At 37.5% G+C, this 27,577-nt stretch overlaps 1 protein-coding gene across 2 annotated transcripts in view; it reads left to right on the top strand.

The window, feature by feature from the left end:
• Positions 1-21,985, top strand: part of LOC114657963 (transient receptor potential cation channel subfamily V member 6-like) — a 109,424-nt gene extending 87,439 nt beyond the window's left edge. The window contains exons 11-15 of one of the 2 annotated variants that reach the window (XM_051932088.1): positions 8,456-8,621; positions 10,949-11,015; positions 11,126-11,394; positions 21,100-21,206; positions 21,303-21,985. In XM_051932088.1, coding sequence (XP_051788048.1) covers positions 8,456-8,621; positions 10,949-11,015; positions 11,126-11,394; positions 21,100-21,206; positions 21,303-21,567 — 874 coding nt within the window. In that variant the 3' untranslated portion in view covers positions 21,568-21,985. The remainder of the gene's footprint in view (positions 1-8,455; positions 8,622-10,948; positions 11,016-11,125; positions 11,395-21,099; positions 21,207-21,302) is intronic. The other variant, XM_028809954.2, reaches the window with a different exon arrangement.
• The last annotated feature ends 5,592 nt before the right edge of the window (positions 21,986-27,577 follow it).

Raw genomic sequence — 27,577 nt, 5'->3', positions numbered from 1 at the left:
TAGAATTGAAGACATGACCAATGAATGACAGGTCTTCAAGGCTTTGTGTGGATTATGTGACACAACATAAGATTTTTTGTTCACATGTTTTTCACATTCCTAAATTGTCCCTGGTGTGTGTTTGGTGTGTGTGTGCATGTGTGTGTGCATGCCCTGTGGTGGGCTGGCGCCCTGCCCGGGGTTTGTTTCCTGTTTTGTGCCCTGTGTTTGCTGGGATTGACTCCAGCAGACCCCCGTGACCTTGTAGTTAGGATATAGCAGGTTGGATAATGGATGGATGGATGGATGTTTTTCACATTGTTTATTGTTGAACAGAACTGGTGACCATTGAGCTCTGTTATGTGATAAACTTTTTTCTTTCAATTCAGCATGAAAACATGAGATTAACTAGTGGTAAATAACATTTAAAAAAATACCATTTTTGGGTGGAGTATTCCTGCAAATATGCTTGCAAATCTTAAGCTACACCTCTTTTGGGTACAGCTAAACATAATGGTCTCATCCTATAATTCCTACCTGTAAAAAATCTTTAAAAGAGAAAAGTCAGAAATGAAACAGATAACTGTCAGGGACAAGGATTCTGTTGAGCGCCTGTACGGTTCTTTTGAATGCACAGACTGGATTATGTTTAAAGAATCCTGTGCTGACATTGATGAACAGACAGACATTATAAGCAGTTATATAAAATTCTCCGAGGGCACCATAATACCCATTAAATCAATCAAAATATTTCCTAAGCGATGGATTACCAGAGATTTAGAAAACTGATATCTAGATATCAGTTATCATGGCACTCTTATCATGGCACATTAACTGAACAGTAGGTGAAACATGAAATAAAGCAAGCAAAGCTAAAATATAAGCACAAAATTGAGAACGAACTGTGGACTGATACCTTGGGTTTATTGTGGAATAGCATGAAAATGATGGCTGACATTCACACTAAATGCAATAATCATGTTGAATTGATAGAGGTTAATTGTGACTATCAGTTGGCTCAAAAAATCAATAATTAATTAAGATTTGAGACCAAGAATTTTGCTTCAGAAATTAGTCAGAAAAAGAATAGAATCAGGATTGGAGGTAGAAGTGAGCACCTACTTTGACCAGAATAATGTCAGAAAGGTCTTTCTATAAAGTAAAATGGAAAAAAAATCTTGGATCCAGATTGCATACGTATAAGGATGTCTGCTTCACTCTTTTGCAGAGCAACCCTCTCCAATGTTCCACTCTATATCTAAGATGTCAGTGAATTTACAGCAGGTTCTCAGACTCTAAAAAAATGTAAATGTTACTCCAATCGAATACACTACACATCTCAAAACATGAAATGACTTCAGACTGGTGACCTTAAGTTTCCATGTCATATAATTGTTTGAAAAGTTAATTTAGATAAAACAATTTAGCTAAACCCAGGTCTTTCTGGACCCTTGCCAATCTGCTTACAGAGCAAAGAGGGCAGGTTGAAGATGCCATAACATTACTTCTGAATTTACTGTATGAGCACTTGAAAGGACCAAACAAACAGACAAGATAGCTTTTAATACTCACATTTTAGTTGACAGACTAATAAGTTTTGTTTGGACCCGAACTTAGTATTGTGAATTCTGACTTTGCAACTAACAGACAAAACAAAGAGTGAGTGTTAATGGTTTTCCTTCTGCTCCTTAACTCATCCATGGGAACACCTCAAGGTAGCTCTCTATCTCCTCTTTTGTTCATCTTATATACAAATGACTGCAAGAGTTCACACAAAGACAGACATATTCTGAAATTTGTAAATGCTCTTTTATTGTGAGTCTTCCACAAGAGAAGGAGGACAGCCATGGATCTATAGTTGATGAGTTTGTTCAATGATATGATTTTTCCTTTTCACATCTAAATATCTCTAAGATAAAGGGTATGGCTATAGAGTTTAGGTGCTTCGCTCCTACCAGCCTCTCAACATTATCAATAAAATATCTGGGGACAGTCACTGATAACAGGCTAAATTATGATCTTAACACAGAACAAATTTGTAGGAAGGTTTCCTTTCTTAGGAAACACAATTTAAAATGGTCAAAATCATAATGACACTTTTTAATCAATCTTTTATTAAATCTGTTGTTACTTTTGCTTTATATGTTGGTCTGGCAACCTCAGCATTAAGAATATACCCAGTAAAAATTTGTAAAATTATTGGTTTGCAATAGACCTCTATCACTGAGCTGTATCATAAATAGATTAGAAAGAAACTGGACTTGAATTCTGTCAGACAATAGTCATCCTCTTTATCAGAAATTTCAGCTGCTGCCATCAGACTGAAGATTTAGACTTCAAAGGTAAACAGTGTAGAACATGACCCGGACACAGACAGGCAGACACGTTTAAATCACCCCACACACGTTCATTTACATAGTCCATATTTACAGTTAGTGCTCACAAGTCCCCAAGTCCCCAAGTCCCCAAAAGTCCTGGCCAACAACACACAATGCCTTACTTCTTCAGTTCACCTACTTGCCTCCTCCCAGACCTCGTCCTGCTTCCACCCGACTCCAGTCCTGAATGAAGGGAAGTGGCCCATTTTATAATCACCATGATGTGCTCCAGGTGCTTCCCGGAAATCTTCCACTGGCACTCCCCAGTGTGGCGGAAGTGCCGGCTGCATACCTGGAAGCACTCCGGGTGTCCCTGATCCTCCTCCCCCCAGCACTTCCGGGTGTGGTGGAAGTACTGAGGTCCAGGGCTCCCAAGGCATTGGGGAGTCAACCTGGCGGTGACACAGGCCCCTACAGGGATGAGCTTCCAAGCTCTGTACCCGTGGTCCCCATAACCGCCAGGGCGGTCACCCCCACGTATTCTGGGGAAGGCGTAAGCCCTCTTCCAGTCCTCCGGGGCGTCCCGGCCAGGTCGCCCCCCAGCCACCTGCGATAACAGCAACATATTTGCAAACTCTTTTATTTCCAGAGCTATAAGCATTTTGATTTCTGTTACTTTGTAAGGATTCAGCTGAATTCTATATTATTATTTTATGTACTATTATAGGTAATTCTTCTCCTTTGTACTAATCTTCAGCATGGGTACTTGTGATAACATTGGTTTTCAGTTGTTTCTTGTATCTTTTTAACAGTGGCCTATGTGTTGTACTTCGTTACTGCACACAAATTTTCTCTGGGAAAATAAAAGTCTACCTATTGACACCAGTGTTGAATTCTATGTAGGTTAAAGATGACTGAAATAGGTGAGGTGTATAGAACCAACAAATAGGTGCTTTCTCTCATTAAAATGTGTCCTACATTAGTTCCATATCTTTAGTAAATTGTGAAAAACTGAGTTGCTGGTAAATTGATGATAATTATTGTTGACAAGAACACAGAGCAGAGCATGCAATGAGGATTTAGAACAAGATTTAATTTCAGCTGCAGACCAAGCAGGTTTAGACTTGTGAACTTCTGCTGATTTCCAATATTTTATTGTATCAATATTTGCAGCCTATTAATAAAACCTAAAGTTAAATAGTGTTGTGCAGCCTTCTGTTTTACCTCCCTGTACTGTTGTTGTTTAATTCACAGCTGTTTTATGTTCCAAATAAACAATGTTACAACTGAATTTAATTTCTTAAAGACCAGTTTGTTGATATATAATACAAAACACTGATCTGAAAGAGGTGTAGTAACTTTGGAAGGATCTTCATTGTAATATTTGTGATTCTCCTACCTAATGGAATATGAAGTGAGAACCATCTTTTAACACACTGTTTCATATTTTCCATACTACTACTAAAGTGATGTTGAAATAAATCTTCATTCTTCCTTGTAATTGCAATTATTCCCTGGTATTTAAACTGTCCTGACCAAACCCAAATTCGCGCAATATGGTAAACAGAGCAAAGGCTTTTTCTGAATCCAAAGATAGTAAAACCCCTGGAGATTCAGATTCAGTAGGTGAATATATTATATTAAACATGTGATGAACATTGGATACTAAATATCTTTATTTAATAAATCTGGGTTGATCTAAATTAGTGATGAGCATAATGATCTACACAAAATTAAATTCACAGTAAAAATTAGTTTTGCTTCAGACAAAAAGTGCAAAGCAAATTGTGTTTTTTCACAAGCAAAATTTATAGCATTGGCACATATATTTTTATCTCTTCTGCAACCTTTTTCTCCATGTGCAAAAGCTTGTTACTGTTTATTGCAGTGCAGGGCATGGAAAGAGGGTATATCTATAGAAAACTTAACTGCAAAATATTTTGCCACTGCTAAAATGTATTGGCCTGGGGATATCCCTGCTGGCAAGTCTCTGGGAGGACCTTAATTTGAACTAGCATACAAAGTTGGGTAAAGTGAATACATCTGGTGTTGCCTTTCACCATAAGTGAGTGGTGTGATGTGGAACTGAATGATATGCACATTAGCAGTATAGATGAGAACATATAAACCTCCATGGAAGAAGTCATTGGTCATCAGGATGATGATGTCGGGTGACCAAGCAAAGAGGCAGCAGTTTTGGTTCAAGAATAACCCCTATGGAGCAATATTTTCTTACTTTCCACCACAAATAAATAAATAAATAAATAAATAAATAAATAAATAACCCCAAAATCTCCTTTTTAATGAGTTTTACAAGTTGCAAAAGCAAAATCACACGTGAAACCAATGTTAGGGGGCAATTTTATGCAACTTTTCACACAAAGAAATTCTGCTGTTTTGTACATCACTAATCCTAACATATTACTGAGAAAAGCACTTCTACAATTCTTCTAGTTAAAAATTTCACCAGAATCTTAACATCATTATTCATAAGTAGAATTGCTCCCTGTGATGCACAATCAGCAAGTGTTTAAATTACTTTGAGAAAACAGGCATAATGTTTTTGTTGGAATTTATTTTTCTGTAGCTTCAATAAATTCTGGTAGTAATGATTGAAATAACTGTGTTAAAAAGTTTGTATAAAATTCCACTGGATACCCATTTGGACCTGCACCTTTCCACTATGCAATGAGATAATGGCATCTTAAATTTCAGGAAGCCTCAGAGGTTTATTAAGCTCTTCTACACAGAGGTTTTCAAGCTAAGGTATAAGTTTATTTATATCAAAAATGTCCTTGGATTAAATGTCACCTTCTTTACGATGTAAGGAATATAAGAATTTATAGCTTTCCTTAAATGTGCGAGTCAATTCTTTGTGGTCCTGAATTTTATTTCCAGTTGCATTCTTAATCTTTACAGTCACATTCAAAGACAGATTAAGGCAAATCAATGCCCTAAGATAAATCCACCAATGGAGTCCCTTTGGCTCTTTCATTGCATAACTATCAAGAGATTAAGACTTGGTAATTGCTGAAGGTTAAGTAAGAGATTAAAATTTACCTTGCTTTTTGAAAAATCAGTAAAGAAAATAATGCAGATCTTAAGGGTCAATTAAACAAATTAAATGATGAGATAAAAGCTAGCCACATTAAACCAGCTATGTTTATAATCGATAATAGCAAAATTGTTACGCCTCAAGACAGAAACAAATTTGATACCTAACAACAACTTCAAACCAAACTTTTCAATGTCACTCACTTTGTCAAAGAAGACATTTTTTTAACAATGCAGATAAAGTAAAACATGATATATAAGGACAATTACAAAAAAAAGTAGAGTGGGGCAGTTAAAGAGATAAGGGCATGATTGCTAGGGAAAAACAATCTGTGATGCCCCCTTTCTCTTGTTGCCCTAAGCATGTACAGATTATGTTTAATGGTTAATCCTGGGTTGACATCCTGTTTATATATTTGTTGTGCTAAAATATAATCGGGTTGTGAATTAAATCCTGACTTATTAAAGTGGGCCTCCTATAAAAATACTATCTTAGCCTTTAACACTAGAATTCCTGAAGCCTATGAAAAAACTCATAATCCCAGGCCACCTTAAATTCCTTTGCACCTCTCCATCTGCGTCTTTTGTTTTGCAAATGTGTCAATCAGCACAAGCAGCAAGCAGCCTGCTATCCCATTCCCTTGCCCTCAGAGCTGAGTCTGTCACAGAATTTTCAGAGCTCAGGTCTCTTTATCTGGCAGTGAGGTGACTGGAGTTGTATTGGGTAAATAATATATCAGTATTTGGAGTACATAAATTTCATGTGTGTTCCATGTCTACAAAGATCTGTGTAAATGTAGGATTATAGGAACAGCTGAACACATATCTAAAGCAGAAACTTTTTCCATCTTGTACGAATAATGACGTGAAGTGTATAATGTGTGAAGACTTTAGTTCAAATATCAAATAAACACATGCTTTTATTCAAGAATATAACCAAAGACAAAAAAAAAAAAAAAACATTCGATTTACATATTGCTGGCAATGAGTTAAAAATCCAAGCTCAAATGTCAATTGACAGGAAGTTGATATGTATTCTTGAATGGTGCAGAGGTAAGAACTGCTGCATTATAAACCAAAGGTACTGGGTTTGAAACCGAGCGCTCCGTGTTTTGAGTAGTGAGCTATTATTATTACTATAATATAATAAAACCATACATTTGATTTGAGTCTGTAACACTCAGCGCAAATCTTGGCTACTTGTAAAAGTTAGCACTTGTTTTTTCATGTGATACAACAAACTTGCCTCTCCCTCTCTGAGTTGATGGCATTTATCTTCATTCTTTTCACAAGCGTAGCAATGACCAAAGTTGGTGCTGTGGCTGATGCCTGCTCAGAACTATTTGTTGTACTGGCAATCAAAGATATGATGCCCCATGACCGCTATCAGACTACATGCAGCATTTGCGCTTTGACAACAAAGACACCCCTGTAAAACATGTGAAAAATGACAGATTTGCTGCGATTTTAGACATCTGGCAACATTTTGTTGAGAACTGTGTTTTGAGTTACAACTCAGGGCAAAGACTTTCCAAGTTTCAGCAGTTCCTGCCATCCTACACTTACACAGATCATTGCAGATACGGAACACACATTAAATGTATGTATTCCAAATAAAGATATATTATTTACCCCACATATCTCCAGGTATCTCACTGCCAGATAAAGAGACTTGAGCGCTGAGAATTTTTCAACTTGAGTTGATTCATCATGTGGTGGGTGCGGCAATGCACCGTATCAGCATCTGCTCCTAACCTCTCTCTCTTTCTCTCAGTTTCATTGGTGGGAGGGATGTGCTAGCAGGCTGCTTGCTGCTTATGCTGATCAACACATTTGCAAAACAAAAGACGCTGATGGAGAAGTGTGAAGGAATTTAAGTATTTTTGTAGGATTCAGGGATTCTGGTGTTAAGGATGGGAGAGAATTTTTTTTATCTTAAGTTCATAATTGAGGCCTTCAACATTCCAACTTACAAAATTTACTGACTAATTAGATTTATACCGCGTCTTCCTTTTAAGAGGCTTTTTGATTTAAATTTTAGTTTTATCACCAATTTCACATCTTTTTTTGGAGGGCATTGCAACTAGCAAACTAACCAATAAATTATAGAAGACAATGGAGGAATACGGCAAAAAAAACTTTCTCTCTTTTAGTTCTCTTATCCAAAACATTTAGTAACTGTATTTATTAAGATGAAAAAGTTGTGCACACTGTACACTAACTGCAAATACTCTTTATTATGAAGTGCTAGCTGAAGAGCATGACGCTAATGCAACATTTTTTACCCAACTCAGGGCTGCTGGGGACTGGAGCTAATTGCTGTAGCCATGGACAATACAATACAATACAACACAACTTATTTTTGTATAGCGATCTTCACTGAGAGCTGACATACAATGCTATGAACAAATTGTCAGGACAAGGCATCATTTCATCACAGGACACTCATGCACACACAGTGCAGCAATTTAGAGTTAATCTGACTGCCATTTCTTGTCAGGAAAACTAGAGAAGAATAGAAGAAAATGTATACAGAGACAAGACATAACGTACAAACTCCATATGAACCATGCACACAGCATTCAAACCCAAGACACTGCATCTGTAAGGCAGTAACTCTACTGTCTCAGCCTGTGCATTTTCTTATATTTTCATAAAGTTTTGACATAGTGATTAATATTAAATATATTAAGATTGAGTAGTGCAAATAATTATCACTGCATCAAATATTTTTTAACTACCTATATGGATAAATTTCAAATGTTATCTTCAGTGTACATTGCACAGCGCTGTAAAAATTTTGTTTGATCTTCAGAAGTGGGTCAGAAAATGGATGGATGAATGTCTATCTGTTGAGCAAGAGTAGCCTGATTTATAATAATGAGATGGATGAAAAAGAAAAGAAAGTGATTTCTGACATTAACTTAGTTGCATTTCAAAATCAATTCCTGCTTCAATCTGGGAATGTGTTGGTTAAATTATTTCTGGATAATTCAGAATCACAAAACATTTCAGGTATTAACTCTTAAGCAACATTTTAAAAAGTCATACCACACTTATTATTTGTATTTATATTTCTTCATTTGATCTCTTTTATTCTGCAGTATAACATATTCTTGTCTATTACTGATCCTATTTATGCTGCGGATTACAAACTCAAAAGGAGAAATGGAAATTATGGCATATGCACTGGTGCTTGGCTGGTGTAACGTACTCTTTTTTGCTCGTGGATTTGAAATGCTAGGCCCATATGTTGTAATGGTCCACAAGGTAAGTTTATTTCTCCAGATTATTGCATTTAGGCATGTCTCAGTTGATGTATTGATGTAAACAGTCATCTAATTTGTAAACAATTTCAGTCCATTACATAATCACAAGGAAACTGGGGCTCTCCTCACAACACAGAGTGTAAGTCAGGAACTAATCCTGGATATAACATCAGTCCACTGGAGTCCTTACTTACACAAGCACGCACAGATCACTTTAGTGCTTTCGCCACACCACACATGTGGTAGAAAAAACCTTTGTAGGTATGGCAAGATAATGCAAATTCCATGCCAATATTGAAATCAGGTTCTTAGGATCTGTGTGGGAGATATACTAGCGACTACAACATATAATAATCCCATTAAATACAAAAATGACAAGCGATAATTTGTACTTACATACAGTGCAATACTTGAAAAACTAGACAAGTATGACATTATGCAATAAAAATATTAAATATTCTATAATACTGATCAAGCACAAACTGTTTAAGCTGTCATTATATTTATAACTCAACCTTTTTCTCTTTGTTCAAGTTGTCTTTCTTCAAATTTTTACCATAATCTGAATTTCCATTTTCCTCACCTCTACTCTTCCATAGTTCACCATTATTCACATTATTTATTTTTATAACACTTCTAACAAAGTTTGCACATTTTTAAGGTAACATTTTTTGCATCTTTGTCAACATATATTCATTTACTCTTCACTTAAAGTAACATAAAATTGTTAAACCAGTTTAATCTATTTCAGGGTTGTGAGGTCGTATAAAATACCAGAAAACATATTTCCTACATTAATGTACTCTAAATAAAACTGAGTTTTAAGGACTTTCTATAAATCAGTAAGTCTGTCATTTTCTAACTCCCTGTGTCCTGAACAAGGTCGCAGGGGGTGCTGGAGCCTATCCCAGGCAGCATAGTGTATAAGGCAGGAACAAACCCTGGGCAGAGCACCAGTCCATACCAGGGCAAACACACATACACACCCCAACCACACACAAGGGCCAATTTAGTATCATCAATCCACATAACATGCATGTCTTTGGACAGTGGGAGGAAACCACAGCACCCAGAGGAAATTCACAAAGACACGGGGAAACTCTATGCAAAGAAATATGCAAACTCCATGCAGGGAAAAGCAAGGGCTCAAACCCTGGTCTCTTTGCCCCGAGGTAGAGGCACTACCACTATGCTACTGTGTTACCCTACTTTCTACGATTTTTTTATGTGAAATCTAATAAACTTTCATTATACAAGTCAACCTATACTTTTCAAATATTGTCTGCCAGTGTTAGAATAGTTCTAAACAGCTTAAGAGAAAAATTGAGAGCAAAGAATTTTCCCTAATGGGCCAAGGAATATATAAATCTATCACACACTAAGAAAGGATCAGCCAATGATGAAATATAGACTCTTTATAAATGTATTTGTGTGGAGTGGACATTCAGGCATGCTATTGGGAAAAAAAAACGGTTTGTAAAACTGTCAATATACTTTATTTTGAAATTCTGCTGACTATTTTCCTGACAAATCAATAATCTGACTCCATCTACTGTGCAAGCAGTTCCCTTTGTTCCTCTTCAAATAAATAAACACACAGATAGATAGATAGGGATCTGCACTGACAATCGGAAGGTTGCCGGTTCGAATCCCGTAAATGCCAAAAAGGGACTCTGCTCTCTTGGGCCCTTGAACAAGGCCCTTAACCTTCAATTGCTGAGCGCTTTGAATAGTGAGAAAAGCGCTATATAAATGCAAAGAATTATTATTATTATCCCACATTAAAGGAAAGCAGTCTCTTATTTCTTATAAAGTTCCTCTGTGTTCTGAGACCAGTCCAGCTTGTTATTAATGTGGACCTCCAAGTACTTGTAGGAGAGCACCACCTCTGCCTTTACTTCCTGAATAGTTACTGAACACAGAGACTCTCTGGCACGTCAAAAGTCAATAACTAGTTCCTTGGTTTTGCTGATGTTAATATGCAAATGATTCTCTTTGCACAAAGTTTTTCACTTTACTCCTGTACTCTGTCTGATGCCCCTTTATCAATATACTCCATAAGTGAAAAATCATCTGAGAATTTCTGCAATTGACATTACCTGCTATTATATTTATAGTCAGAGGTGTACAGAGTTAAGTGAAAAGGAGACAGGACTGTTCCTTGAGATGCTCCGGTGTTGCTCACATCTGCATCAGAAACACAGTCCTTGAGTTTTACAAACTGCAGTTAAAAACAACATTGTCAAACAGTAAACATTATCATTTGCTAAGTACAAAAACTGCAAGTTTTCTTTTATTATTTAATTTATGTTCTTTTGTTTCTGGCAGATTATGTTTAGTGATATGTTGAGATTTATTTGGCTGATGACCTTTACTGTAATTGGCTTCACTGCAGGTTAGTAAGAGTAATAATTTTGGCTTTATTTTATTTTTATTTGTTCATATAAGGATTTATAGTGTACATTTATATTCATATTTACATTTATTTCCTTTATTTTCCCTTAGCTCTATGGATGGCTTACATGACTCAGGATCCCTCTGCTGATCCACAATTTGGTGACTTTCCTACAACTTTCTTTGTACAATTTGAGTTGTCTCTAGGACTTCTGGATATTCCACTAAATTATTCAGTGTGGACTCCAAACATAGTGAAGGTTCTCCATGCAGCTTTAACCATCTTCGGTTTCCTCCTCATCATGAATCTGCTAATTGCCATGCTAGGGGACACCCAGACAAGGGTGGCAGAGGAGAGAGATGAGATTTGGAGAGGCCAAGTGAGTTATCCAAATTCCCTGACAACAAATAAATATATTGCTTTTTAGTTTAGCAATCATTTTGCCAGCAGTTAAAAAATATCTAATATTTTGACAGAAATAATACCTTGTTTTAAATATATTTCATTAAACTTACTTGAAGGTTAATTATTAGCTGGATGCACATTTTTCACTTGCAAGTGTATCTGGGTGAGCTGACAATTTGTTAAATTCAAATAATTACTGAGTGTGTACCATTAGTGAAAATGACACAATAAGCAGCCAAACAATAATGAGACATAAAACAAGCCGCCACATGACAAGCTAACCTGAAAATAAAGAAATGTCATGTTGGTCTGCTCAGTTCACCAAAACATCTTGACAGTGGTCTTAGAAAAAACAGAAAATCAACAGTCTGCTGTGGCAGAATGAGAGCAGCAACAAGTCATGATATTCAGTAATGGCTTTAATTAACAGCAAGAATTGGCTTCTCATTAAGAAACTGGTTGGAGTGAAATTGGCTGGAGGTTGACGTTCCAGTTCATCTGTTGGCTTGTTTCACATAGCATTTCTGTTTGGCTTCCATTTAATAAAGTAACTAATTATTTCAAAGGACGGAATCATTAAAAACCGGGCTATTAAAATGAAAGGAAAAGGAGTTAATTAGCAGTGAAAACTACTTGCTGATTGGGAAAAGGGTTAGAATGAAAACCTGCAGCCACTGTGGCCCACTAGGACAAGAGTTGGACACCCCTGATCTAGAGTAAAAAGTGACCAAACCAACAGTCCATTATTCATAACACCTGATCTGAGCAATTTTTGCCACTTTTTTGAATCCTGTGATTTTTTTTTGTCGTTTTCATTTTGAAAATTTTAGTGAAGAAAATTTTAGTGAAGAATTCTTTTATTAATACTTATTATTTTGTATATGACCCAGGAATGTGTGATGCACACAGACAGCAACAATTGGAAGGTTAATCTGAATTTTAAATGGATATACTACACATATAACATCATTAAAAAAAACCTTGGAACTTTAAACCCTCTGCATCAAATGTTTGCAATATATAATCAAATTAATATTTAAGGGTCCCCAAAATACCAATACTTGGTAACTTATCCCATGTATATATGGCTCATTTTGTGAAGACAATATTTTAACATACCTAACCAACTTTTTGTACTACTTATTGATTATAAAATCAATAAGTAGTACAAAAATTATACTTTTTCATTAATTTATAGTTCAAAGTAATGCATCATTAAATGTCTTTGCTGGAAAAAGTATGTTAATCTATGCTTTCAGTAAGTGGCGAGACCTAATTGAGCAGCAATGACTGAATTGAATGTTTACGGCAACTATTGATCAGTCCCACATATTGGCTTGGAGGAGGTTTAGCCCATTCCATTAACTTCCCTACTGAACTGCTTTACCTCAATGATACTGGTGGGCTTTATTTGCAGGAGCCCCTCACTTCAGATTCTGCCATAATATTTTTGTTGGATTAAGGTCTGTGTTTGATTTAGCCATTTTAAAAATGCTGTCTCCTTCTTTAACTATTGTAAGAAAACGCTATATAGCGCCTGACCCGACACAGATTGACATGGAGGCACGGGTAAAATAAAATGAATTATTCATTTCCTTCTCCTGTGGGTGCACATCTTCCCCGTATCCCTCAGGCAATACACAGTCCCAAGCACACTAAATCACACCAGTACTCTTTTTCTTTCCTCTCTTCCACTACCACTCCTCCTCAGCAAGCTTTGTCCACCTCCACCCGACTCTGGCCGCTGAGTGGTGGTCTCTGGCTCCCTTTTATTGGGTACCCTGTAGTGCTCCAGGTGGTTGATTGCCGACATCCGGCTGCACTTCCAGGTAAGGCAAAACCAGTGTCCAAAAGGGGCCAGCAGCTCCTGTTGCAGCACCCCCTGGCGGCACCTGCAGAACCCCACAGAGATGCACAGAACTCCAACCCCCATGAATCCCTGGGGGAGTCCGAGGCACCACTGCAACCCAGGGAGGCTGCCATTTAGCGTCCAGGGGGAGATACTGGGCTTCCCACCCTTGTCCCCCTGGCAGATGTGGTGAAGGGGCGTCCCAGCCAAGCATGGGCCCCGGCCATCCATCACACTATTCTGTGGTAGAATAACTTGCATTTTTAGGGTTATTGTCTCACTGCAAGACCCACTTTCTATCAAGGTCCAGTACGTAAACAGATACCTTGACTCCCTCCCATTTAATTTCCTGGTACAATCTACAATTCATAGTTCCATCAGTGATGTCAAGCTGTCCCAAACCATTCATAGCAAAACACGCCAAAACCACGATACTGCCATCACCGTATTACATTGTTGGCATGAGGTTTTTATGTTGAAATGTAGTATTCGTTTTTTGTCAAATGCCAAAAAAAATAATGTTTGACTTCTCCATCAACAGAACATTCTTGTAGTAATCTCCTTGGGCAGGAGGCATGTAACAAAATGTAAATGGGCAGCAGTGTTCCTATTGTAGAGTAATGGCTTTCTTCATGCTATCCCCCCATGCACACTCGTCTTGTTTAATGTTTGCATGGATGGGAACATTGCCATTAGACAAGACAAGTGAGGCCAGCAGAACATTAAGTGTTCACCAATTGTATACTATCTGATTGACTCTAGTTTGATGAAGCCAATATTCTTTAGTTACTGTTACAGCCTGATGAGTATCAACAACTCTTTTTCTGAGTTCCCCGAAACTTTCTTTGCTGAAGTCATGGCATGCAATCAAACACCTCTGTGGTCAAGACCAGGCTCTGGCAGTAAAGACTCAGGTTTATGCTTGGTTAGTAAGGTTGGTCCATACAAACTCAGGGCTGATTCCCATCTCAATAATTGAAATTTGTTATTCTAATTATCCCTTTAATTGAACTTAACTTAACTGATTGGTTCACTTATTTTCTTCTAACAAACACATTAAATGTTAGATAGCTCTGATCAATAAATAACATAACATTTTGTGTCCTATTTATTTTATATTGTTTTCTTTATCCCTTTTTATTGGTTTAGTTAAAGATCTGTTTACATTTTAGGTTAACTTTATACTGAAATCCTTACAGCACCACTGTACGTATGCAAGACAATTAACTTGAAGTTTATTTAGAGGATCAACAGTTAATTGCAAATATATCTTTGCTGCCATGTTTCTGACTTTTAGTTGAATGGACACAATTATTTGCTATGGGCAGAGTTACTAATATTCAAAAGTCTAGCTGTAGTGGAATCTTCCTCTTTTGGTGCATATATGGTTATAAACCATCTATTTTGTCAGTTTCTCCAATGTCTTCCCCAGTATTAGGCTCTAATAATACAAGTAATTACTTGAAGCAAATCTGGTCCAGGGTCTGTGCCTGCCTAATCATAGCCAATGCTAAATACAAGGATTTTGTGGACCGACGTGACAAGTAGCACCACTGTACAATAAGTCAGGGTGTGTGGCTATGCACAAACAAATTGACATTAGATATACAATTTCAAACATGGTACCCACAATATAGAAGGCCATTCAAAATCATAAGACTAGCAAGTCCATTAACTTATAGTCTCATACTTCAGAAGTACATTGTTCCTTTCAAGTGTTCAATCTGAATTTATTGGCATCCTGTATTTGGATCCCTCAATCGAATTCCTCATCTCCCATTATGGTGGATGAGGAATCTGAATTTGAAGTACAGACATTATCAAATTCACGTATTAGAGGAATTGGAAGGATTATGGTCCTAAGGAGTCTTGGGTTCCTGCCTATGATATTCATGTTCCTAGATGCTTGCCTATTATTTTTGATGAAATGTGAATACTTACATCCCTCATGTGATCATTCTGCAGTTGTACAGTCACAGTTGGTGATTAATTTCTTAGTGCTTGATGCTGTGCATGCCTGCATATGGTTCTCAGAATTGGTGATGATGTTCTGTTTTCAGATACAGTAAGTCCAATCACAAAGTAAGCTGTCAAGACCTCTGCAGTTCTGGAAAGTCCAACCTCATTGTCATCTGCAGCTGTTTACCAGAATTTTAGTTCAGCTGTCATAATGCTAGTTAGATAAGGCAAGCTCTGTTTTTCCTGTTTTTATGGGTAGGAGTCAATGATGAAAATTTATGTATCTACTTTACACCTCTTCATGTAGTCCTTTTCGCTGCTCCCTTTCACCCTGATCTATACATTTTGTATAGCATGTCCTACACTACAGATGTAAGTACCTTATTGAAATTCAACGCCAACACGGAGTATTTCATATCACAGACACCACAATGACAGAATGCTTTTGTTGCTTCCTAATATATTTGATAAACATGATTTCTTCTTTCTAAATCCATATTGACTTTTCATAAAAACTCTTATTTGTTGTTCATGCTATCTGTAATAGTTCCTTCTATTAATTTTGCCACAATTATATTAAGGCATCTGGACTATAGTTACCAGAGTCGGCCTGGTAACTCGCTTCTTTGATGTAACAGGACAATGTTTGTTAGCTTCCAATCCATAATTATTTCTTTAATATGCTTTACTGTAAAACACATTATAAGTACTTATATTTGAAATCACTAGCTTTCTTTGAGCACCCAAGGTAAATGTTATGCAGCACCAGTGTGTTTTTTTATCTTGGCCTTTTTGATTATGTTAGTATCTCTCACTTCGGAATCACCAATTCATTTAATATTTTATAAACATTGCTTTTAGCTGTTCAGAGATGTTCTACCTCTTCATCCATCCATCCATTTTCCAACCCGCTGAATCCGAACACAGGGTCACGGGGGTCTGCTAGAGCCAATCCCAGCCAACACAGGGCACAAGGCAGGAACCAATCCCGGGCAGGGTGCCAACCCACCGCAGGACACACACAAACACACCCACACACCAAGCACACACTAGGGCCAATTTAGAATCGCCAATCCACCTAACCTGCATGTCTTTGAACTGTGAGAGGAAACCGGAGCGCCTGGAGGAAACCCACGCAGACACAGGGAGAACATGCAAACTCCACGCAGGGAGGACCCGGGAAGTGAACCCAGGTCCCCAGGTCTCCCAACTGCGAGGCAGCAGCGCTACCCACTGCGCCACTGTGCCGCCCTCTACCTCTTCATATTGTGAGACTTTCCCTGACACCACCAGTCGGAAACCACTTCTTTATAAAAGACACACGTTTATTAGCCATTAATAAACACTTCCACCACTACACAAAAGCACAAAGCAATAATCACCCCCAATATCTCAGTCCTTTGCCGCCTCTATCCTCCTCCAGGGAGCTTTGTCCTACTCCCACTCCCGACTCTGGCTCACTGACTGTAAGGAGGCATCCCCTTTTATTCCTGCCCGGAAGTGCTCCAGGTGGCTGATGACGTCCATCCAGCAGCACTTCCTGGTGTGGCAGAAGTGCTGCCCTTTGAACCGGAAACACTCCGGGCGTCCCTGGCCGATCCCTCCGCCATCTTGCCAAGTGTGGCGGAAGTAATCACATCCGGGTCTCCTGAGGCTTAAAGCGCCCCCTGGCGGTGGCCACGGTTCCCAATAGGTCAAATCCTCTTTGTCCCTTTCCCGTGCCCCCTTGTGCCCCGGAAGCTGTTAATGTCCCTTTCCGGTCCCTCCAGGCATCCCGGCCAGGTAATGACCGCAGTTATCTGTGACAATATACAGCAAAGGTTTTCAAACTTATTTTGTCTACCGCCCACTTTGAGAATCAATTATTTTCTAGCGCCCCCCAAAATTTTTAACTTTACCACATCTTAAAAATCACAAATGCAATCATTACTTTAATTATAGCGTGTCATATGTGTCTTATCCTGTTTCTGAGTTCAAACTTACATTTTAAATGAGACTTTCTAACTAACGGGAGCAATAAAAACACAACTTTATAATATTTAAAAAGACTTTTATTCAAATTAAAACAAACATTTCAATTAAAATTTTAAAACTTATCTAATGTGAAGGATGAATCTGATGATTTTTAACAAGTTTGTTAATATCAGGTTCGAATTTACTCAAAAACAGCCATACGTCACCGCGTTCGGTAACATGCAAACGATTCCTCTTTTTAGTTAGCAACATTGCCACAGCACTAAATCCACTTTCACACAAATATGACGATGGGAATGCTACCAAAAATCGTTGAACAATCAACCACAATCCAGGGTACAATTGTGGGATTGGCTTTTGTAGCCAAAATTCTGGGTAGCCATTTTTGAATTTGATTTTCATTTCCTCGTTCATTGTCAGTTCTATAAGTTCTTCCTCAAGCTGGGATGATCCTGCTGTGTTGACATTTGAAAAAGGATCCAACACCAACTCCGGTATTTCCAATTTTAAAATGTCCTGGAACCGTTCTTTGAAATCACTGTGGAGGTTCTCCAAATGTTGGCAGTAAACAAGCAAGTCGTTGTTGATGAAGGGTACTGCTGATAAATTAGGGAAATTGTGAAACTCACGTCTGCCAATGTTTTTTTTGTGTAAGAGCAGTTTGGCTACGAAAGCAGCAACGATATTTTTTGTTTTAATCAAGTTCAAGTCGTCACCTTGAAGTTGGAGATTGATATCATTAAACAATTTATACAGGTCTGTCAAGTACGCAATATCATTCTTTGATGTGATGAGGTTGTTGCACAATTCTGTGTCTTTGTTTTCCAAGAACTCTATCACAGAGTCAAACAGATTATAAAATCGACTCAGACAAGTACCTCTTGATAACCAACGCACTTCTGTGTAAAACAGCAATCGGTTGAAATCTTCATCATCAACAACACAAAACTGATTAAATAATCTGTCATTTAAAGAGCTGTTTCGGATTTTATTGACTGCTTTGATGACATGTTGCAGTGATTGAAATAGCCGTTCACTCAAATTTCTTGCAACCAAATGTTGTCGATGAATGATGCAATGAACAGCGAGCACATCTGGAATTTTATTTTTTAAGTACGCTATGAAGCCTTTGTGACGCCTCGTCATAGCCAGAGCGCCATCCGTAGCAGCTGATGCAATATTCTTCAAGGGAATTTCTTTCTCATCACAAAACTTTTCCAATGTATTAAATATGGTTTGTCCGGTTGTATCTGTCTCTAAATTTCTACCAAATAATAGTTCTTGACATATTTTCTCATCTTTAATAAACCTCACGTATGACAACAATAGTGCTTCATTAGTTGGTAAAGTGGACTCATCCAACTGAACTGAGCATTGACTAGTCTTCAGATGATTGCACAATGAGTCTTCAATATTTTCAGCCATTTCATCAATTCGTCTTTGCACAGAACTATTGCTCAAAGGAATTTTTCGAATAATATCTGCCACTGGCTTATAGAGCACAGTAGTTATTACTTCTTTTATTGCCGGTAAAATTAACTCTTCTCCAATAGTGTGTGGTTTGCCTGTTTGACCAATTAACAAAGAGATATTGTATGAGGCTTGAAGTCCGTCATCGTCTTGCTTAGAAGCCGCTGAAAAAAGTTTTGATACAGTTGGCTGAGCTATGTACTTCTTTTCCAGGTCTTGAAAATAGGCCACATTTTTTTCTTTCTTATCTGGATGCATTTTATTCAAATGATCTTGTAGCCTAGAAGGCTTCATCGCTTCATTCAAAAATGTTTTTTGACAAAGAAGGCACATAGGCGAAGATGGATTTGTGGGATTTTCAACAAATCCGTATTTAATATATTCCGCACTATATTGCTGTCTCTTCTTTTTTGCTTCCGACATGGTTTTGTCTTTACAAATATGTGAGTAAAGTATCAAGTTTAACAAACTTTGTAATGATTGCGCGCGAAAACGCTAATGAAAATAAAAGTATTTTACGCGCTCTTATATAGGATTAAAATACAGCACGCACCGACAGGAATAAGACAAACATGCACAAACTCATTTACCTCATTCGACGGAATTCGTACTGAGCAAGTTAGAACGGTAACCGTCATTTTTATTGAAAATAAAAAATATAGAAAATAAAAAGTATCGAATTAAAAAATGTTGAAATTTTAGTATAAATAAAAAATTGGTTTAGGGGTTAAGGCTAGGGCTAAGATTAATTTTTTATTTATACGAAAATTTCGACATTTTTTAATTCGATATTTTTTATTTTCTATATTTTTTATTTTTTATTTTTATATTTTATTAACGACCGGAATCAGTTAGAACAAGTATCGATGATCCGGCCGCTTGATACAGGATTGCACAAATTGCGTTGTTTAATAAAAACTTGTTAAAACTTGATTGCTCATGGGCTACCTACGAAAGCCATGATAAATTATTTATACAATCAAACAGGACAGGAATAAGAACGAAATAATCGATGTAGTATAGTAGGTAGGTTTTGATTTTAGTTTAAATTTTAAAATATTAGAAAAACAACACAAATCAGCCATCGCCCCCCTAAACTACTTCAACACCCCCAATTTTCTCTGGGCCCTTTAACGCCCCCCTGTAGGCCTCCAGCGCCCACAAGGGGGCGTTATCGCCCACTTTGAGAAAGACTGATATACAGTATAAAATCTAAAAAATAAACCATAATGTTTAATATTTATTTCTTCAAAACTCAAAACCTGCAACATCAAACTAAATAGAAGTGGTCCTTGATTTCCACCCTCTACCACAATGAAGTGGTTGCTTTTTAAAGTAACATTATTTGGCACCATATAATCTGCTACTATTCAATACATTTTGCTCATTTTTCGTCTGTATAATAGTATCTATTCTGATCCCTTAATTTCTGAACAGATGGTCATCTACTATTTATATTTTCTCTATTTAAAAAAAATTATATATTTTCAATGATAGTCTCCCAAAATTCACTAAAAGGCCTTGGGAATCACAATGAACACTTATGTCATTAAAATGGTTTTGAAATATTTAATTACAGTAGGTCAACTACGGTATGTCAGTTAATCAAAAAGAAAATTGGAAAAAGCATAAGAAACCACAATGAAACAAAACGGAAAAGAAATCAAATTTATTAGTGCTGTTATTGTTCATTAATGTGGTTACCAGGTTTGTGTAATTTTTTTTGTTTTATTTATAATATCACTTTCATTAGAGGTGGTTATTATGTTTCTAGCTACAGTAATTAGGTAATATTTTTTCATTCCTTATGAAAATGCTTTTTAAACGTACTTAATATATTTATATTCAGATTTGTGGCTATGAATTATTCTTTAGACTACATATTCTTCATTCTAGCATGTCTATTTGTTGTAATATTTCTGTTAAATGCATATTATTTTGACCATTTCATAGCTCAATAAGATTATTACCAAACAAGTGTTGTCAGTTTTCATAAAAGAACTGGGGTTTATTATCATCCAGGAGTATAAATGACTAAAACTATACTATGAATGTTCTATGTTTACAATAGAATTAGGGAAATAATTAAATTGGTTTATTTTTTGAAACCATCTACTCTAATAAATTATTATAGAGGTATGGCAGAAACCAACCATGCTGTCATAGAGTACACTTAGCTATACAGCGCGAATCTAAAATCACCAATAAGCCTAACTACATTAATTTGGGATTTGTGAGGAAATCAAAGTAGCTGTGGAAAACCTTAATAGACACATGAAAAATGTCAAAACTTCACCCAGACATTCTAGGATTTGAACCCAAAAGGTTAGAACTGACAGACAGCATTGCTAGCCAGTTAGTCACCCTTAAATAAATAGATGTGAAGTTAGCTGATCCAATCTGAAGTAACTTTAATATTTTTCATAGGTAGTAGCAACTATACTAATGCTGGAACGGCGGCTGCCTCGATGGATGTGGACAAGGTTTGGGATCTGTGGAAAACAATATGGATTAGAGAGCAAGTGGTATCTAAGGTAGGAATAAAAGAACATTTATGCTTTTGTTATTAACTTATCTGTGTTCTTACTGATATCTTTGTAATTGTTTACTGCTTTTTGATTTCCATACAGAGTTGAAAAATCAAAAATGTATGCAACAAAGAAACTGCACCATCACGTTCAAGCCTTTAATGATGAAATTATTGAACCTGACTCAGACAAGAGTTGCATAGAAGAGATGGAAACGACAAAGCCGCCTATGAATCGAAGTTCATTTAATGCAGAATCTGAGGATCAGTGCATGAATTCTTCAAAAAGCTTGAAAATCATCTGCAAAGACTCCCAAGTTCCTGTGTATTTAGAAAACAATGAAGTGGTGAATGAATGTGATGTATAAAATTACAATCATCTCTTAAATTATATATGAGCTCTCAGCATTTTATGCAAATGAAATTGTGACAAAATATATACAATGTGTGTATAAATGATGAAATCTGGCAATGTTGGTAGTGAAATTAACTTAATCATAGAAAACATATTTCTAAATTAAATACTGTATGTCCTTTAAAATGTAGACATTTTATGTTTATCTACTCTGTTTTTAGTGTTCAGAACGGGGCTGTATCATAAACTGTGCAAAGTGGTACTTCATAAAATATATTTTGCTCTTTTTAGACAGTGTTAGACAGTGCAGAAAATTATTGGTATGTTAAACCTTTCTTTATGTTAAAAATCACAAAAATAAATTCCTCACAAGCTTACCTTTTTGTTCATAATTACATTTTTTCACTTACTTTTCAACCCATCAACCTGCATGCAATTTACTGTAGCTGTTGTCCACCCATGCTTTAAATTTTGGGATTGTAATTAAATTATTAAATTAAATTATTTCATCATTTGATTGCAATTTACCTACTCCTGTCCTTACCATAAATGATGTCTTAAAACAGAGAATGTTATGGCATTTATAAATAATATCACTGCTACAGGATTTATTATTATTGTAATGTATTGTAATGTAAATTAAGGAGATTAATGCTAATGTGAATCAGTTTACAAATAACTACAAATCACACGTGAAAAGTAGCTACCACAGGAAGGACTCCATTTCCCAGCAGCTCTGAAGGGTATTGCCGTCATTGAATGTCTGAAACGGGCACAGAGGATGCTAGGGACAAGAAGGACCAGTGGGAAACTTGAAAAGAGGCTGGCGAAGCAGCAAGGGAGTTAGGTGTTTCTGTGTATTCCATGTGTCCCATCCAATGTAACCACTGTAAAGTCATTTATACCCTAGATGGTCTTTCGCAAGGCTGAATGCACTGTCTCATGCCTACCTGTCATGTGAATAAAGGTGGATTAGTCGTTATGTGTCTTAGGAGAGAGCGCTCCCACAAATTTCACCCCTTGCTGCTCATGACTGCCGGTTGGACTGTTTAATTCATTTATTATGGAAGCTGTTCCCGGGATCGCAATCATCATCTTTACTCCATATTATTTCATCCGTTTCTGAACGTTCCGTTTAGAACTGTGGTAAGGAAATTGTCATGAGTGTTTATTGCCAGTATTGATTATTGTGTATCGCCGATGTTTATGTTTGATTTTCCACTTAATATAGTTCACACTTTTGTTTTGAGTGTGTGTGGGTCGGGCTAAGGCTGGGTGCGTTCCTGCAATCCTCAACCGACTGTATGAATCCGAGAGGCACAGGACCGCTACAAAACAGTCTTTTAATAAAGATTCTTCTTTCAAAGCAAAAGTAATTGAAGGGATTCTGCATAATTTATAACACAAGAAATCATTACATTCTGAATGCTAAAACTGCAAACAGTAATGAAAGCTGTGACCGTGAAAATAATACTGTACATTTAATAGTTATGAGAATAGGTGCAGAATTAATCAGGAACAGAAATCTGTAACTGAACATATGCATTGCTTTCTCAATTTGAAAACTTAAGTCTCCCATTTAGGTAAATTTATTTATTGTTATTTAGATAAAAATAGTTGATTAATACGACCAATAATAAGGAATATTGTTCAGCAAAATACTACTAAAAGCCAGTAACAAACTCAGTCCAGTATAGACCAAGCTTTTGTTTTTTTTTTTTGTTTTTTTGTTCTAAGCAATTACTTAGAGGCTAATTCAATCCAATTTATTAATCAGGGAGCATTCTTGACCATCTCTGATTGAACCTGATTAGTTTGTTCAACACTGGGCACAATGAAAAAATGAATACCCTGCCTGGTGTACCCAGTCCATTTTAGGGCACACTCACATTGGAATTGTTAGTTCACATCTGTACCCAGACTTCTGTTTTAACTGAAATTATTTTGTTATTTTTACTTTTAATATACCAAAAGAAAATTATACTATTTATATTTGTGTTAGTTTACTTTAGAATTTATCAAATTGTGTCACAGAAACAGGGCAACTGTTTCATTTTTCTAAACTCATCAATTAGGACTTTGCACAATCTTATTTTTACAGAGCACAGAGATGTGATTAGATATTAATTATTAACAGGTCTTCTTTACATAAATAAATAAATAAATAAATAAATAAATAAATAAATAAAAACTAAGCCGAAAAACATTCATCTGGAAATTACATTTGATAGTCTTATATTCAGTGGTGGTTTGTAATGTGGGGCACTGGGGTGCTGTTCCCCCTCCAAATATTTTACAAACTTAAATTAATTAGGTAATGTGAAATAATCATGAAATAAATGTGTTTATTTGCACAAAGTGCCTGGTGTCAGCGCAACATTGTCAACATTCATTAAAAAACCTTTCTGACTTTGTTTAATTTGTTTAATTTCTGTGTGAATACCTATATTTCCAGAGTGAAGGATGCTGGCCAAATGAGCATGTATGTAAGTCATTGATCTTTTGGCAAGCAGATGACCTGAGGCTGGGCTTTAATTGGTTGTTTTCATATTCTTCTGGGGAAGCAGCTCTGCGAGTCTCAGTCACTGCCACATTTATTGGCAGCAAATTAGAATTGTTTTAGGTTTTGTAATCTAATGTGATTGGACAATCATTGATGAACTATTTCATGTTCACATTTATGGTTCACAGTTCACACCCGCCATTAGCATAACATACAGATAAGTGAGCACGACTGTAGGGAGATCGTAACATCAAGTGGAACTTCAGAAATCAAATAAAATGTTGTTATTTGTTTAATGAAAAACACCTTCATAAATCATTCACTTGAAGAAAAAAGAAGATAAAGGAGCTTGGACCTAATTTACTTGACTTAAGAATTCAGCAGCAGGCAAGTGAGCAAGGACAAATTACACAAGAATTTCTTTCAGCTCTTGTTATGAAAAACTGAGTTGGCTAACTGGATTCAAAGTGTCAGTGCTGAAGTGTTGTGGACAATGATGGGGGAATGAGATGTAAAACATCTTTCTGAAAAATTCAAGCGGCATTAAAGTAGCCATTGTTCATATAGACCAGCATTTTTCAACCAGTGTGCTGTTGCACAGTGGTGCGCCTTCAGAGCTACCCAGGTGTACCATGAAAATAATACTGTAGTGCAGCTGTATGAGGAGGACAGGACTACCAGGAGAAGCTGGCATAAAAGCAGGTCTGTAATCGCTATATTGCAGATGCATCTCCATGATACTAGAGTCCTTCTGCCTGGGTGTGTGGTCACCAGCGAGTCCCTCAGGACAAGTGGATAGTGGGCATACAAGTTGCCTCTGAGACAGAGAGGGGCGGGCAATGGGACGAAGAAGCTGGGAGATGCTAGCAAATTGGTCACTAAGTGTTGTGTCTGCAAATACTGATCTTGGAGCTGCTTTCTTATTTCCTACCCTTCAGACAGTTGAGCAAGTGTATGAGATATAATGTGTTTGTGGTTAGTAAAATAGTGGTGTGTCTTGGGATGTTTTTAGTTAAAAAAAAGTGTGCCACCAAATTAAAAAGGTTGGGAAACACCAATCTATACAATAGCATGAGGCTAAATTGCTTTGGCAGGCTTAGTGAAATTATTCGACTTAATCAGAAAATAACAGAAATGTTCAGCCCGGAAAGGATGGCAAAATTTGTGTTCAAGAAAATATAGGTATCCTGCTCATTAAGGCAGAATAAGATTTAGGTTGGACTTGTCCTGTGGGTGTAGTACAAGACAGGTTGGGAAGCGAGTTATGTTTTAAGATGTGTGGGTGTCTATGGATCTTACAAGGTAAATTTGTGCCGTGGTCAGGTAAGCCTGGAAAACTTGCATAAGACTGGGCAGACTGTCAGCAAGTGTAGAATAAAATTAGGGTGGGAATGGCTGTGAGTGTGGTAAATGATAAACTGGAATGTAAGACTTGAGAAAAATCAGAGGACTAGTGATTGTGTGATGTGGATTTATGTAATACAGTGGAAATGGCATTGGACTAGGCTTTCTATTAGCAGAGGCAGAATAAGATTTGGATTGGATTTATGCTATGGATGTGTTATAGAACAGACAGACGTGCACGTTATTGGAGGATTACAGAGGTCGGGGTGTGGACATTATAGTGTGGTTTTGGTAAAATGGGGAACTGGGCAAGCTGCCAGTGTATTGGCTAATTTAGAGATAGGTGTAGTATGAAATTTGGGTGGCAGGTGCATCTTTTCCTTTCCATATCTCTAGGGCAAGATTTGAGTAGAATAAGTGGAATGTGGACTTCATGGACTGAAGTTCTGGATCACATTAGAAATGGAAATCTGGCATCAGATTGGACAGCATGGTGGAAAGTTTGTAATACATTTTAGCCTGGATTTGTCCTATGGGTCAGGTACTGGATAGATCAAGTTGTGCACTGACACTGAGGACCATGAGAACATGTGGAATGACCAGATAGATAGATATGAAAGGCACTATATCTCGAGAGTCCTGATCAGAGCCTCCATTGACTCTGTGAAGATCACAGTGTTGTCAGCAAAGTCAAGATTAGTGAATCTTTTTTCACCAACAGATGCCCCACAACTGGTGGACCCCACGACCCTGCCCAACACCAAGTCAATGCAAGAATTGAACAGAACAGGAACAGGAACACACCCAGAATGAAATGGGAAAAATACAGAGGTTCTACCTTCAATCTGCATAGCGCTAACAACACCAGTGTACAGGTTGACCATGACATCCAGCAACTTTGTGTGATCCCACAAAGTCTCAGGATGTCCCACAGGGCAGCTCGATCAACTGAGTCTAACACTTTATGAAAATTGACGAAAGCTGCAAAGAGACACTGCTGAAATTCATGTTTGTGCTCGATGAGAACCCTCAGTGCCAGGATGAGGTCAATGGTAGACTTCTTATGTGTAAAACCAGACTGCTCTGGTCGCTGGTAGGTGAGCTAGTGATCATGGATCCTATTGAGAATGTCCCTAAAAAGACCTTACCTGGCTCCGAGAGCAGTACTATCCTCGGTAGTTGCTGCAATCCAGGTGATCATCCTTCCCTTTCCACACTGGGATGATACGCCCATTTTGCAGTCAGTTGGGATGACGCCCATCTCCCACATGGAAACAAAAAATGCCTTCAATGCCAGGAAGACAGCCTTACAACCAGCCTGGAGGAGTTCACCCCAGATATCACACATCCCTGCAGCCTTCCCTACCCTCAGCTGGATCACAATCTGTGCAATCTCAGTGAGATTGGGTGGTTCACAGCTAATTGGAGCATCAGCCTCAAGATCTGTACACCCAGAGATGTCCAACGTCCTAGCCAGAGGATTGGCTTTAAACTGCTGCTCAAATTAGCTAGCCCAGCAGGTCACAACTGCAGTTTCATCTGTAGGGACCATTCCATCACCCACCCTGACTGCGACTCGAAGAGGAACAGATTCAGATGTGGTAACACTTTGATTCCTCTGTAAGCAGGAAGTGGGTCATTAGACTATAGATGGTATGTCACTTGCTCACAGATTCCTCTAACAAACACCTCCTTATCTGCCCATAGAGACCTCACAGCTGTTCTTTTCAATTCCCAGTACAGACTGGAGTTGCCATCAAGCCATGTGCTGCGACTCCTCTCGATGATACCCAAGGTGCCCTGCAAGATGAAACACCTCCTTCTGGGAACACCAACAGAACCCTTGGCAACCTTCAAGTTCTTGTCACGGAAGGTCTCCCACATCACATTAGGATTGGGAGTCGCTCCCAAGTCTGCAAGTTTCTCACACAAACTGTGTGCAAACTCATTAGAAACAGTCTAATCTTGGAGTCTGGCCAGGTCCAGCCTCATTCTCCTAGTAGACAGTAGCCTACTGGACCCAAGCTGGATCTCCAGAGTAGCAAAAACAAGTCTATGGTCAGAATTCACAAACGGGGCACTTCTGTAGACCCTGTAGTTTTGTAGGAGCCTTCAGCATCTACCCACGAGGATGTGATTATTCACCTTCACTGCACCACCACTGCAACACCAGTAT

Source organism: Erpetoichthys calabaricus, chromosome 9 (genome assembly GCF_900747795.2).
Source record: "Erpetoichthys calabaricus chromosome 9, fErpCal1.3, whole genome shotgun sequence".
Classification (NCBI taxonomy): Eukaryota; Metazoa; Chordata; class Cladistia; order Polypteriformes; family Polypteridae; genus Erpetoichthys; species Erpetoichthys calabaricus.
Note: the sequence above shows the minus strand (reverse complement) of the source record. Positions and strands in the feature narration are given on the sequence as shown.